We start from the raw sequence: 15,259 nt of genomic DNA on the forward strand, positions 1-15,259 counted from the left end.
AATGCCCTACAACAGGAAATATCACACAAATGCACCACTGAGTATATTTTCACTTCTGCCACTAGAGGTCTCTCTCTCTCTCCACCACCTTAAGAATGACAACAGCTCAAGTGCCTGTAAATTTAACAAATTTCTACAAAGATGCCCTTCGACGATGGAAGAAGCTAAACCTCCAGCACACAGTGAAGACAGCATCCCTACCTGAAATCCTCATGGAACCCATCTTTCACAACACAATGGTAAGAAGCCCGATCACTCAGAAAGAATGTTTCTTTCCTCCATGGAGCTGGCGAAACGTGAGGATCTTGGGTGACATTCTTTCTCCAAGCCTCACCAGGCGCTTTCCAAATTCGCTCGAAAACCTAGAATATGGGAATGAGTCTGAGCAGATAGACACCGTAAAGGCCGCGTTTCAAGCCGCTATTCCTGATAACATAACAGAAGGGGGGCTTAGCCCTCCAAACTCAGAAGTTTTGGCGCCTATCTTTCTAATAAAAACCAATAACTCATGGGAGAAACTTACACCCAGCAACACCAACAAGATCTACAATACACTAACACAACAGTCGAACCAAATCACTTTGTTGGAAAATCCTGCATCATCTGACCAAACATTATTTCAATGGGATCTACCATATCGCACAAGAGCCATCAAACCTGACGCAGATATTCAGTGGAGAATGTGGCATAATATATTACCCACTCCTGCTATATTACGAAAATTTAACTCAAACGTCTCAGATAACTGCCTCTTCTGCTACCAATTAGGAACGGTCCGGCATATCTACTTGGAATGCCCAGTCAACACTAAATTAATCAGTTTGACTCGGGAAACGGCAGCTCTTACCTGTGGTAATCTTCATACAGAAGAGGAATATTTCAATCTCGTCCATGTGGAGAACAAATAACCATTCATTCTGCAATTACCTTTTCATCACCGCAAAAGCGGTAATATACAACTTCTACCTCAGACATACAAGACCAGACAGCACAGCAACTTCACAGAGAGAGGCAACTGACCAACTCACTGCATCCTTCCAACAAAAGGTGAGATGTCGGATCCTACACGAGCATCACCACCACCATAGGCAAAACAACACCTTAGATCTTTTCCACCAAGAATGGAATCCACGGAATCAACTCCTGGCTGAGCAGGGCGACTGCATTATAATCCACTTCTCAGCATAGAAGTGACACCTTTACCCCCACCCCACCCCCCCAAAAAAAGAAAGGGGGAAGAAAGAAGGATTGTTGTGCTTAACAGTGCGAAAGTTAATCAGCTGGCACTCTCATGTTAATAGATAATATTGTGCAAAAGTAACTTCTATGTTCTTCCACATTTATGTTCTTATGTTAAAATAAGATCTTATGTTATCATGTTAAAATAACTCTTAATGGCTTTAATTTATTTAAAAAAAAAAATAATTAGCCTTATAAGTGACCTCGATGTAACATACCTCAACAAGAGTATGAGCATGTAACCTCTCTGTCTGACTGCAGAGAACCAAAAACCGGTTAATCATGTATATAAGATTGTTATGTTTACAATAAAAAAAAATATCTATGACGTCACTGTAATAGTACGAAATGAAGAAGAAATGACAGTAACCGAGGAAGCACACAGACTATATGCACAAGCCTCAGAGGCCAAATTAAATTCTGCCAAAACCACGGGCTTGTGGTCAGGCAGATGGAAGTCTAGAAATGATTCTCCGATCGAATGTACCTGGTCAAGCGAAGGACAAAGATACTTAGGTGTGCACCTTGGCAACACCAAAATATATAACACACTGAACTGGACACAGTTGCACAATCGTTTTAAACAGGTGCTAGGTAAATGGAACAGCGTTCGTTCCATGTCTTCACTTAGAGGAAGAGTACTAATAGTTAACCAGATGGCTGCGAGTGTCTTATGGCATACCCTCAAAGTACTCACACCTCCTGAAGAATTTCTCTACCACATTCAAAAGGAAATGAAACGTTTCCTCTGGAACAAAACTCACTGGACAACATACCCTCAACTCTGCAAGCCACTCAGCAAGGGAGGTCAAGGCCTGATTTCCCTTGAAAACAAGATTCGATCCTTCAGGATAATCCTCCTCCTAAAGACACTTCAATGCAATCACACTTATGTAACCACCTTCGATTGCATCACGAAAGCATCCACCAGAGGACTTACACTTTCCACAATCCTCCGAATGGCCAGTCCTGCACCATCTCCTCCTAAACTACCTCCTTTTTACAAAGATGCTCTACAGCGATGGAAAAACACAGGACTCCATCACACACTCACAGGATCAACAGAGTCAGATGTACTTACAGAACCACTATTTTCAAACAAAAACATCACAAGTCTCACAACTGAGCAGCCTTTTCTTTTCCCTACATGGAACTGGACAGGAATAAGAGTCATAGGAGACCTTCTAACCCACACCCTAAAGTGGAAAGCATTCACAAGCCTACCAATGAATAACCCAAAAACTGAAAAGCAATATCAACAGTTGCAAGCCTCCATTATAAAAGCCTATCCAGATATCGCTACACCTCAGGAAATCCGTATTCCTTCTAGAAACTGCTCGGGGCCAATATTTCATCTTGTACAATCTGAAGCCTCACTTCCAATTCATCCCTCCAACTACAAGAAAATATACCACTTCCTCATGTCAGTGTCCCCATCCTCACCATTCTTATATTCAGCCTTAACACTCTCATCTACAAGGCTGCATATACCACACAGTTTTCAGTGGGATCTGCCATATAAATCAAAATGTGCCAAACCAGATTCCGAAATACAGTGGAGACTATGTCATAACATCTTACCAACTCCTTCAAAGTTCTACAAATTTAAGCTAAGAGAAACGGATCTGTGTCCATTCTGTGACGTTTCAGGCACCTTGGAATACACATATCTGACCTGGCCTGCAAACAAAGTGATAATCACCTATGCCCTGAATACCGCCTCTAGCACCTGTAACTACACATACAGCCAAGAAGACTACTGGAATTTAGTCCACACAGAAGAAAACAGACACAGAACATGCAATTTCATCTTCATCTGCGCTAAGGCTGTCATCTACAGCTTTTACCTAAAACAGACAAGAAGTAACCAGCACCCATCCATCACTGAAACTGCACAAACCCTCATGCACATCCTCCGTCGGAAACTAAAAAGCAGGCTTCTATTGGAACTTGAGCACTTCAAAGAAACAAGAACTGTCGCGAAATGTATAGAGGCGTGGAATCCAACTGGTACCCTCTTCTGGATTGACGACGACAATGTGCTTCATCTGAATGATAAATCAGACTGAAACTGAACTGTTAATTTTGAATATTCATTTATATGTCTATTGTACACTCGAAAGGAAAATGTTTTTTCTTTCTCTGTAAATATATACTTATAATATGTAAATAGTCATTGTTGCCTATCGTGTAATGTTTATTTTAACAAGTTAAATAAAAAAAAATATAAAAAAAATATCTATCTATCTATCTATCTATCTATCTATCTGTTTTTAACTCCTATATATAGATATAGGAGTTAAATAACCAGGCTTATAAAATTACTTGGTAACCCTTTTTAACTTTGGGATATTGTATATTAGTGTTACCAAGTAATTTTATAAGCCTGGTTATTTAACTCCTAATCCCAAGTATGCAAACAATTAAGTTTGCGCCTGAAACGTAGTTCAAGTCTAAAGATGATACAACACCAGAGCAATTCATTGTAAAGGTGTACAAAGTATTAAAATAAATTAAATTAAAGTAATTTTTTTTTGTAATCATAGAATTAATTGCAGAATTTCATCCACTTTTAAATGATCATTTAATGCGATGTCTGGAAAAAAATTATAGGTAAGAAACAAAATTCGTATCTATCACCCATTGTGCAAAATGAATTAATTGTTGATATGGGAACCAAAATTCAAAAAACTATTGTAAATATGTTACGACGGGCAAATAATTCAATAATTGTACTCCTGATGTTAGTGGTCAGGGGCAAATTTCAGTAATGTTTAGATTTTTACATATATTTGAAGCAGATATTGGAATTCGTGAACACTTTTTGACGATTTTAACAACTGATGATACTACTGGTAAAGGTATATATGAAAATATAAAATCAATTTAGAATAAATTAAATCTTAAATTGTCAGATTGTAGAGGGCAATAGTATGATAACGGAGAGAATATGAAAGGAGTATATAAGGGAGTCCAGGATCACATTTTAAATAAAAACGAAAAGGCATTTTATACTCCTGGCGCCTGTCATAATTTAAATTTGATTTTCGGGGATGTTGCAAAATCATCAATTATAGCAATAAATGTTTTTAATGTTATACAAAAATTATATACATTATTTTCTGCCTCAACTTCACGTTGGGACATATTAAAAAAACTTGTTAAACGATTAACTCCAAAACCATTATTTGATACAAGAAGGGAATGTAGAATAGAATCAGCTAGAGCTGTACGTTTTCAAATTCCAGAATTTTTAAATGCACTAAAAGAATTATTTAAAACTGCATCAGATAATACTATCAGAGTAGAAGTGGTTTCAATATATGAACAATTCATTTGAGTTTATACTAAGCCTTACAATTTGGTATGAGCTTTTGTCAAAAGTTATTTTAGCAAGTAAAGTATTACAAAATGAAAAAATTCCCATAGATAGCAACCAAGCATATTAAAGAGTTAGTGCAGTACTTTGAAGAGCAGAAAATATCAGAATTTGATAGCTGTTTTGAGATTGTTAAAGCACTGTCAAATCTATTAGAAATATAAATTAAATTTAAAGAAAGTCGAATACGTCGAAGAAAAGTATTTTTTGATTATGAAACACCTGATGAATCACACATAGGCGATAACAAAGATACTTTTAGGATAAATTTCTTTTTTGTAATTTTAGATACTGCTCTACAATCTGTCAAAAAAAGATTTCACTTGTATGAAATTCACCAAAATTCATTTGGGTTTCTTTGTGATATGAAATTAATAAGAAAAATGGCAGAAAAGTAATTAAAATTTGCTGCAAACAGATAAATCAAAAATTAAATACAGAATTGATGAATCTGCATTTTACAATGAATCAATTCTTTTTAGAAATATTGTTCCAGAAGATGCACCCATTAATATTTTAAAATTCATAATTGCAAATAATTTGTCGGATATTTATCGAAATATTACTACGAAATTTAAAATATTATTGATCAGTTACGGTCGCATCAGCAGAAAGGTCATTTTCTAAATTAAAATTAATAAAAACCTATTTGCGATCTCCTATGTCTCAAGAACGTTTGTCGTCCCTGGCAATAACATCTATAGTGCACGAAATTGCAAACAAATTGAATTTTGATAGCGTTTAAATTATTTTATTGATAAGCGCATTAGGTTAAATAAAATTTAATATATTAAGATTTCTTTTAAATCTTATAAGTTGTTATACATATATTTCATTCCTTATAGTAAAAATGGATATTTATTTCATATTTTTATATTATTATTTATATTATTAAATAAATCATTGTTCTGGCGTATTTATATGATAATGTGCACTTACATAATAAAATAATATATCATGTACATACAAACACATTTATTTTTTAACTATTTTTTCCCTTCACTTAAAGATTGATGCTAAAGAGCACGCTTGTTTATTTATGTGCGTAAACATTTTTCATATTTGATTTAATTAATTAATTAACAAGATATTCTTCCATTTAAAATTTCCATAAATGTTACTAACTTTCATGGGCTCCGCTTTTCCATTTCGCACAGGGCCCCGCAAAATCTACAAACAGCCCTGACCTTAAGAGACCTGGTGACACAAGACAATAACATTTTGCTCTTGTTATTAGAACTAGACAGCGGTCTATTCTAGTTGAGACAGCCCTGTGCTGACTTTGACCAATACTTCTTGGAATGATTTATGTATTTTGAAACTGAGTCCATATTGCCGAGACGACACTTCTTGACATGTAAAATCAATGTGTCACTTTCTCGTGTTTCTTCAGGCTTCAAGTCGTCTAAGGGGCCAGCCATCTCAAAGCCATCTAAATGATGATGACTTACCAGCCTGAAGTTACTGGAGATGTAACTAATTGATGAAGCAAGCCAAAAAGAAAAAAAAAGCGAATGACGTGATATGGTCGCAACTCGTTTTTATAGGCATGAGTAATTTGCACCGTATGCAGCCTAATGAGTAGTAGTTCAATTTCTATTGGATGCTCGGTATCTGCATGTCATAATTCCTTATTTACATCAAATATTCGTATTCGCATTCTGAGAATCTGTTAAAAATAAAATATTCAGAAAAAAAATTGTTCTATTAATTTCGTTGAGCAATGAATATATGGAAATGTATGTATGGGGCGCATAACAGTATAGTTTGGGCGCCTTTAAAACAGGAGTAATTCATAGGAAAGTAATGCTACTTTGGACGACTAGAAAGATAAGTCAACCAAGTCTAAACATCTTCTGCCGAATCATTGGTTTGTTTGCTGCAATTTTGTTTTATTCGCCTGTATAAAAAAAAATGATAAGGTTGGACTTTATGAACTCAACTTCGATGTAGTCCGTGACAAAGACATTTGGACGGAAAAAAAAACAGATTTTTCATTGATGTTTCCAACACATTGATGTTTCCTGGAACGGTGAGAATGTTTTTTGACAGAAGGAACGTACTGTATGGAGAACTCAAATCTAAATTTGTTAATGTTTTGCTATTTTTAAACAAACTTTCTATGAAATTGCACGACAAAATCAAAATAAGTGATCTCTGACCTGTCGAGAACAAAAAAATAAAAAATAATAAATAAATTAATAAATGAAAAAAAAAACTTACCCACGCAACTTTTTTCTTTTGGATCAGCATGATTGTCACGTGTGTAATTCACTTTGCATCTGCACTCATAGGTACCTACCAGGTTTACACATTCGGTATTTTCTTTGCAGGCATTTTGTTCAAGACACTCATCCACATCTAATAATGAGTATTTTAGAGGAAGTGAGACAGGGGATTGTAATCACAGCCTATTCTCTAGGACATATAACATTAGTGCATGATAAATATAGGATATAATTACATAAACTGAACTGTTTTCTTGCAATAGGTTATATAATTTAAAATGAAAGTTATACATATTATTCCCATTATGACTATTAGATTTTTCCCTTAAGCGTCACAAAATCTATCATATTTAATAATCATAAAAATATAATGCAACGCAGAGCTCAATGAGCTCACTACTACCTCTAAACTGAATCATGAAACTCAGGTGCATTATGAAGGGAAGTAGTAGAACTGTTGCGTACACTGAATAAAATTTTGCAATGGAGAGTGGAATATCAGCAGAGAGTAATGAAGTATTCCGATGAACTAACTGTGAATTTCAGCTGGTTCAGCATTTGAACTAATTCGTAATTTAAGTGTCAGGTAGGGGAGATTAAACAAGGGTGGAATGAATGTATGATAATCTTATTGCACAAAAATGCTACAAAACCTGGTGGCCTTATTATCAACTTATCAATATTTCTGGAATAGTGGCGAAGAACTTGAAGGTCAGAAAGAACTCGCATACAGACATACGTTGACATAGAATTACTACTTGCATACTATTTGCAATGAACAGCATGGATTTACTAAGGGAAGATCATGAGCAATTTGCTCATAATCTTCCCTTAGTAAATATGGATATGGAATTGGATTATAAATTATTAGATTGGATAAGACTGGCTGGTTGTCTTGGATTCACGGCTGAAGCTTAAACAGTCATGATACACGAATCTCTAATGCCTGTGTCTGTAATGACTGTAAGCGGCCTATGTTCTTTTGGCTGATTTGTCTCTTTTTGGTATAAAAGTCGCGAATGTTTGGAGAAACATCTTGAAGTAATCAGACTTTTCATTAAGAAACCCTGGTACCATCAGATGAGGTCAGATAACCCACCTGAAATTGAAGGCTTGATAACGGATCTTTGCGGTCTGTACGGGATTATAACTCACTGTTTCCAACCAATCGGAATCGTTGAAACCAAATTGAGCTGTGGAAGACCACTTGGATAAGAGCGTAGCTCCTTGCAAATATGAAATAATATTTAATCGGAACATGTGATTGACTGCAAGATTTAAGGTTAACAGTAATGTACTCCTACGGAAATTAGCTATTGATCCATTGCCATTCATTTTTTACATTAATGGCATTGGTAATGATTTGGTAGGAGATATGCAGTTATTTGCTGATGATTCAAAGATAGGAGAGGTTATCAGCAATACGACAGACATGCAGTATTTGCAGAATGATTTGAATAATTTTTAAATGTGGGAATGTGAAAATGGTTATCAGTTTAATGTTAGTTATACATTTTGGTATGGTGAAATATCCAGTGACGTATTTTACTGCCAGTACTAGACGAATCCGATTAAGTTAGAAATGTTGGGGGTTAAGAAGATAGGAAGTTGAACTTCAGAAGGCATATTGCATCGATTGCGAATACAAATCAGAGGATAACTGCAATGCTGACAGGAATATTAATATAAAAATACCAAAGTTATTTCAACCTCTTTTCTGCCCTGATAAGACTTCATTTGGACTATTGTGTGCAGTTATGCACACAATAGTTCAAATGAATAGTCCATTTCTTGGTTTATGGTTATGCAAATACAGTGAAGCGTTGCAAAAGGAGAGTATTATGCAGTAGCGCACTCAGGAGGGGGGGGGTAGAGTAGACGATTTGCGAATACAACCTACGCATCGCATACGACCTATGACTGAGCATCTACAATGATCGCTAATTCATAAATAGTATAGAAATAGAAGACACGACAATATAAATTAAAAAAATGAATTTTAATTAGAAAAAGATTTTTGGAAAAAAGTTTGAAGAGAGGATGGTCTAACCCACCAGACCAGCCTCTATTCCTTTCCCTATCTTTGCATTCATATGGGGTTTATTTCCTTTTTCTTTGGGAGTAGGGCCCTTTGACCACCCTGGTGTTATGGATAATGTCGAGAGCATGTTATGTAGATTATGAGAACAGTTGGAGAATTTGTGGATTGTAGAAACTAGCAAACAAGAAAAAAAGGGATGATAATATGATTAACACTTACATATCTCTGAAAGAGTCATACATGATAACTGTAGATGGGAGTTTTCGTATTATGGAAGTTGGGAAAGAGCGAGGAGGGACCATCTATGTAAGATAAGATAAATGGACTCAATAAAAGGGCGATGTGTCGATTTTTCTCTCATAGAGCGGTATGTGATTAAATTGGCTTGCCTTCAGAGGTTGTCAGGGCAGACAGTGGGAATAAATTCAGGACTCATAAATTCTATACATTCTATATAGAATGTATAGAATGAGAGGTGTTGCGGAATAAGTATATACGTAAGTATATAAGTATATATGCGGTAGAAGTTTATAAATAAGAGGTGTTGCGAGTAAATTGTGACCTCCCTTGACGAGTCTCGGACTCTCTGGAGATCTATTGTAATAATGATAATTATAATCCGCAGTACTTACTTTCCCTTAAGACTTATTACCTGTCTACACTGGCTTTCATAACGACAATGTGTTCTTCTGGCCAGTTTGTCGCCAAGAAAACATACTAGGAGAGACGAAATTGTCTATTTGCGAGAGAACATGCTATACCCTGTAGAAAAAGCATTTACAAGCCTGTGTTTATATGACAGTTTTTGTCATCAGCATAACACGCGGCAGAACGAGTACCCAGATATTGTATAAGCGGTTTAGAAATACCCTCTATGATGTTTCTAAATGATTTGTTACACAAACACACACACACACACATTGCTATATTAACTTTAGATAAAAGAATTATTGTAATAATTATTTAAAGGAAAAAGAATATGTCTTTGAAATAAGGGAAAGCGGTAATGGCAGAAGGCCGCCGCATAATTTTTCGACACAACTGAAGAGTGAAATAAATAAATGAAATAAAGCTATTGTGTTTTTCTTTTTAAATACTCAGTATAAACGTCTTACCTTCACAAACTTCAGCCTGTACCTCGTCGTCATTTCTTGCATAAAAAATAGAACGATATCCATATTTGCAGGTACAGTTCAATTTAGGTGTTGATGACTCTTCAAAACTACATTCAGTAGAACTAGAGGGACAGTAGGGTGGACGCAGGTCATCTTCACAGCGGTTAGTGTCGGTGAAGTTTGCTATAATAAGAACACATGGAAAAAGGTAGAACTAAATATGAAACTTACATTATGAAACTTTATTGTACCGATCAGAAAAAAAATGCATCGCTATAAATCGTTAGGTTTTTCCTTTGACAAATGATTTATTGATAAACATGATTTCTTAACAATTATTGATAAACATGATTTCTTAACAATTATCCTACTGAATGAACGAAATTACTTCACTTTAGCCAGCACGGACCTAAGATAATTTGATCAATCTTAGAATAGAATAAAATATCTTAAACGTAATGAATTTTCTTAGAAGCTGTGATTCAGCATTTTTCACATGAGAACCATGATTTGTGTGATATTATTGTCACATAGCTGGAATATCTCTTCATCATAGAGAAGGTATTATCAATTTAACCGTCGTAATGTTTTTAGCAATGTATATTTTGATATTTAAAGTTAGCGGAAACTTTTTGAAGCACTAGCCTGGTCTTCACAGAGGACTCATTTCAGGAGAGACGAAATGACGATGGTTTTACTAACAAAAGCAACAAAGATCAACTAATATGCTGATTCCGTTTAGGAATAATGTCCATGTGAATTACGATGGATTGTCTACTTTGATATAAAATAGAATCCAATCATTCATTATAGAATATATATCTATAATGAATATCTAACACTTCCTAGTAGTCAAAATATTATCCACAAAGGGTACTTCACTTCACACAATCCATTGTTCTACATTATTCAATCCTTCGTCTTCCACTAGCACTGTATATTTCGCGCGTGTGTGTGCAATTTGATGCAAGAGATTTACTCGGCTATCTGACATAACTGAAGAAACTTAAATGACTAAAACCCGAGGGATAACAAAATATAAAAATACTATTTATTATTTTGAAAGCACAACTACTTTCGTCTTTCTAAGACTTCGTCGAGTGCATAATGTGTAAGTGAAAAAAGAGAAATAAAAAAATGATACATTACTAAAGAACAACAGCTACAAATAGCCCGCGGTGCTCGAGCGCGGACTGCGTGGGTGATAGCAGAACGCTGCATAGGGAAGGATACAGTGCGGTACTAACTTCTCCTGCTGCACCCCCCCCCACACACACACACACAGTCAGTCAAATCGAAACCTGCGTGTATCAGACGTTATATGCGCTTGTGCGACTTGGCTAGTAAGACGCAGCAATTACCGTTAATAATATTTCAACCTACCTAGATGTGCGTGTCCCTATGAAGACGGGCATTTTTTTTTATTAAACATACATATAGGTTTTCTTTTTTAATGATTGAACTTGAGTTTCTTGTGTTATTTCGTAAAATAATTCAAGTTAAAATATTTTTTTAGCAACTCTGGGAAGTAAAAAAATGTATGTAATCGTTTTTTGCTCATGATATTGTTATATTTGCATTTACAACATCGTTAATGCTATAAAAACAAATGGGTTATTTAATTATTATTATTATTATTACCCCACCATGCATTCAAGTCATCTCAAAAGAAAGTAGGACCGAAAAAAAATCGTGGATGAAGGAAGAGGGTTGAATAAAAAATGGACACATGAGTACTTTTTGTAGAGGAAAATAACACAGCACTATGCTTGATTTGTTTGAAAATTGTAGCAGTTTTCAAAGATTATAATTTGAAAATACATTATACGCAAAGGCATGCTACCATCGATGTATATCAAGGAATGTTTCGTAAAGACAAAATAGAGGAACTGAAAGAAAGTCTGTCATTTCAACAAAGCTTTTTCAAGGAAGTTACCAATCAGAAAGCTAATTATGTGGTAGCAAGTGTGATTGCCAAAAAAAAAAACATTTACTGATGGTGAGTCTATTAAACAATGTATAGAAAGATTCACAGATATAATTTGTCTTGATAAAAAAAAAAAATATTTTTCTAAAATCAATTTGTGCCATGAAACTATAGTTAGGCGAAATGAAGAAATAGGGAAATGTAGCGAAAAAGATTTGAAGAGTGAAGCTACCAATTTCAAATTTTATGCTTTGGCGATGATGCTGCAGATACGGGTAAACTTGCCATTTTTATTAGAGGTATTGATAACGAATATAATATTAGTGAAGAAATGACTTCTTTGGTGTCATTAAAAGATACGACTAAATCTCTTGATGTATATATGAAGCAGTAAAAATTACATTGAAGCGATTTTCATTAACCTTTGCCCACATAACTGGTAAAGCTACTGATAGCCCCGGAGATTGTCAGTAAAAAAGCTGGACTTACAAAGTTAATAGAAGATCATGCGATTACCGCTGGCAATTCACATTTGATGAAATTTCTGCCCTTCAGGATACTAATGTACTATGTACTATAGATTGCACAACACTTTCTGGACGATTAGTACAAAAAAAACAAAAAAAAAACAGATCCATTCACTTAGACCTGCAGCTTTACTGGACAGATCCATTGAAATTCTATACTTTTCATCAGGTTTTATTAAAATTTGTTGTGCCAACTAATTCCTGATAAGTAGAACGTGTAAATTTAGTGCTAATAAGAACCAAAATGTTCTAGAATTATGTTGCTGCAATAGTAATTAATTACATGAAATAAGATCGTATAAGGAAGGTAACGATTCTTCATTATACACAAGTATAAGACCGAGCAATAAGAACAAGATCAAGATCAGGATAAGATAAGGAATCGTGACGTCATTGGGTGATAAGATCATTGATGTCATTGTGTGTGATGCGGTGCCTGACGTCATGGGTTTGGAATGTTTGGAATTTTCCTGGGGGAACATGTGTCAGTGACATCAGGTCTGTACTTTTGTTCGCAAAAGGCATTGTCGGTGTTGGTTAGAGATAAGGAATCGTATCTAATTGGTGGGGCAGTTTAAACCAAATAGGGATAGGGATGTGTGTTGTTAATAGATGTAGATAAGTGACATAATTGTTAATTGTCAATAAGTGCGTTATCGATTTGAATGGAAAAGGATGATATATTAGTGGATAAGGATTCGTGCCATGATTGATGGGACACTTGAAACCAAATAGGGGTATGGTGAATGTGGGGAAAGCACGTGTGTCATGCATGTGTGTTGTTGTGAGATGTAGATAAGTAAATGGTTTGCGTTTGGAATTGTGGGTGATGGTAGAGATAAGATAGTGTACGGAATGTTTGAATTTTGCTGGGGATCCATATCTGTCAGTGACATCCTGTTGTGTGTTTGGTTCGGGTATGATCTGTGGGTGTTGTTAGAGATAATAACCATCACCCACCATTTTGGAAATTCCAAGATATCTTATCTTGGAATTTCCCAGATTAACACAGATGTGTGATTGACATCACGTTTTGTCTTTTGTTGTCTATAGTTGGCAGTACAAATTTTCCAATATAGGTTTGGGGTATTTCATTCCTGTTATTAGGTATGTGAATTTTAGTCTAGACTCTAGAGTGAAGAGATGGCGGGAGCATTTAGGCATTTTCTGAATAATTAATTACAAACTGTCATGGTGTCTCCCCCCCCTCAAACACACACACACACACACACACACACACACACACACATGCATATATGTTTTTCATGTCAATAATTGAGTATGGGAATTCTTCGTTTAGAGTCGAGATGGTGGCAGCATTTTTAAAAATAAATAAATAAACAGAGATTTTGGCAGATTACAAGAACTTTTGTATGTAGGCTAGAAAAATTCTAATGATAATTTAGACTAACTTTCATTTTTCACAGAATGGCTCTTCTGAATACCAGTAGATATTCCAAAATACTTGAATTATAACCATATATCCACAGCACACACATGCAAAACACAAGGCTTGAAAAAACGAAATTTCTGTAAATAAAAATCTAGTTGACTATGTATTCCTTTAGATTTTCCGTTGTTTGGTACTCTTCGTTAATTTCATTCGCATGGGGGTAATACTATGTTTTTTTCCATGGTGTGAGCTTAAATATCATCGTGTCTTTTTCATGACTCATATCCTCTCTTTCGATGTTTTGCATGGTCCTTCGGTGTTCTTATGACACCAACATTCTATTAGATATTATCAGTTCGAGCTTTTCGAGTGAGTGAACGAAATATTTACAGATAACCAAACAACGTCAATAGGTAGCATTAGACAATTTTCTAAAATAATTAATTAAAGGATATTAGTTTTCCCACTTCCATTACAATAACTAAATAGAATTGCATGAAGGTATCAAGTTATGGATTTATATATAAATTTTTAATCAGAATAACTGAGTAAAGTTTCACTGTGGAAAACAGTGTTAAAAAAATCAGCTAATGTCATTTTATTCCCATATATGGGGAGTAGGCGAGGCCATTTTTGGGGATAAATTATCTGCTGTCTCTCTCGGTAAAATCATCAAATTCTAACAGATCAGGTCTTAGAGTGTTTGAATGAGATGTTTACAGATAACTCAAACAATGTCAATAGGTAGCATTAGACAATTTTTTAAAATAATTAATTACAGGATATCAGGCTTCTGCATTCTTGGCATTAATTTCACAGTAGTGATTTTTTACAATAATTAAACAGAATTGCATTGAGGTATAAAGTTATGGATTTATATATCAAATTCTAAACAGAATAACTGAGTAAAAATTTCACTGCGGAAAACACAACACACATCTTTATTCATTTAAGTTTACAAATGCATATTTTTTTGGTGAAATACTATTTACAAATATATTCACAGAGAAAAATTCGAAAACACATAATTACCTAAAAATATTTCACAGTATTTTGTTTATACTCTTAATATTTTCCAAAGAGTTCAATAAAGAAAATGTACATTACTCACTATTTCTTCATTTACATTGCATCAAATAGTTGGTCATGCAAAAGAGTCTTAAGAGACGATACCATAGTAAGCACAGATTCATATATTTGATATTGCATTAGTCTGGAAATGACATCATGTCTCGCTAAACTTTCCGTGTATTCTTTTGTCACCAAACAAGCAGTATAATGCTTGTAAATATCCCAAAATAAAGAATCTTAATCGAATTGAATAAAATGTTGAAGGTCTAATTTTACCATTGATGATTTTAGATGATTAGCAATAATTTTCCCCATTATACAAATTGCTGATAATACAGT

The 15,259-nt window shown here is 34.7% G+C and overlaps 1 protein-coding gene across 1 annotated transcript in view; it reads right to left on the reverse strand.

Moving 5' to 3' along the window:
* LOC150092093 (uncharacterized) overlaps window positions 1-15,259 on the reverse strand; it is a gene marked incomplete at its 5' end in the record, with an annotated part of 96,596 nt that overhangs the window by 37,168 nt on the left and 44,169 nt on the right. Inside the window, 2 exons of the mRNA XM_090415315.1 lie at window positions 6,842-6,979; window positions 10,003-10,185. Of these exons, the coding sequence (XP_090271441.1) occupies window positions 6,842-6,979; window positions 10,003-10,185 (321 nt within the window). The remainder of the gene's footprint in view (window positions 1-6,841; window positions 6,980-10,002; window positions 10,186-15,259) is intronic.

The sequence above is a fragment of the Typopeltis vanoorti genome, unplaced genomic scaffold (assembly GCF_054136105.1).
Source record: "Typopeltis vanoorti isolate ZY-2024b unplaced genomic scaffold, IOZ_Tvanoo_1.0 HiC_scaffold_72, whole genome shotgun sequence".
In the NCBI taxonomy this organism is placed as follows: Eukaryota; Metazoa; Arthropoda; class Arachnida; order Uropygi; family Thelyphonidae; genus Typopeltis; species Typopeltis vanoorti.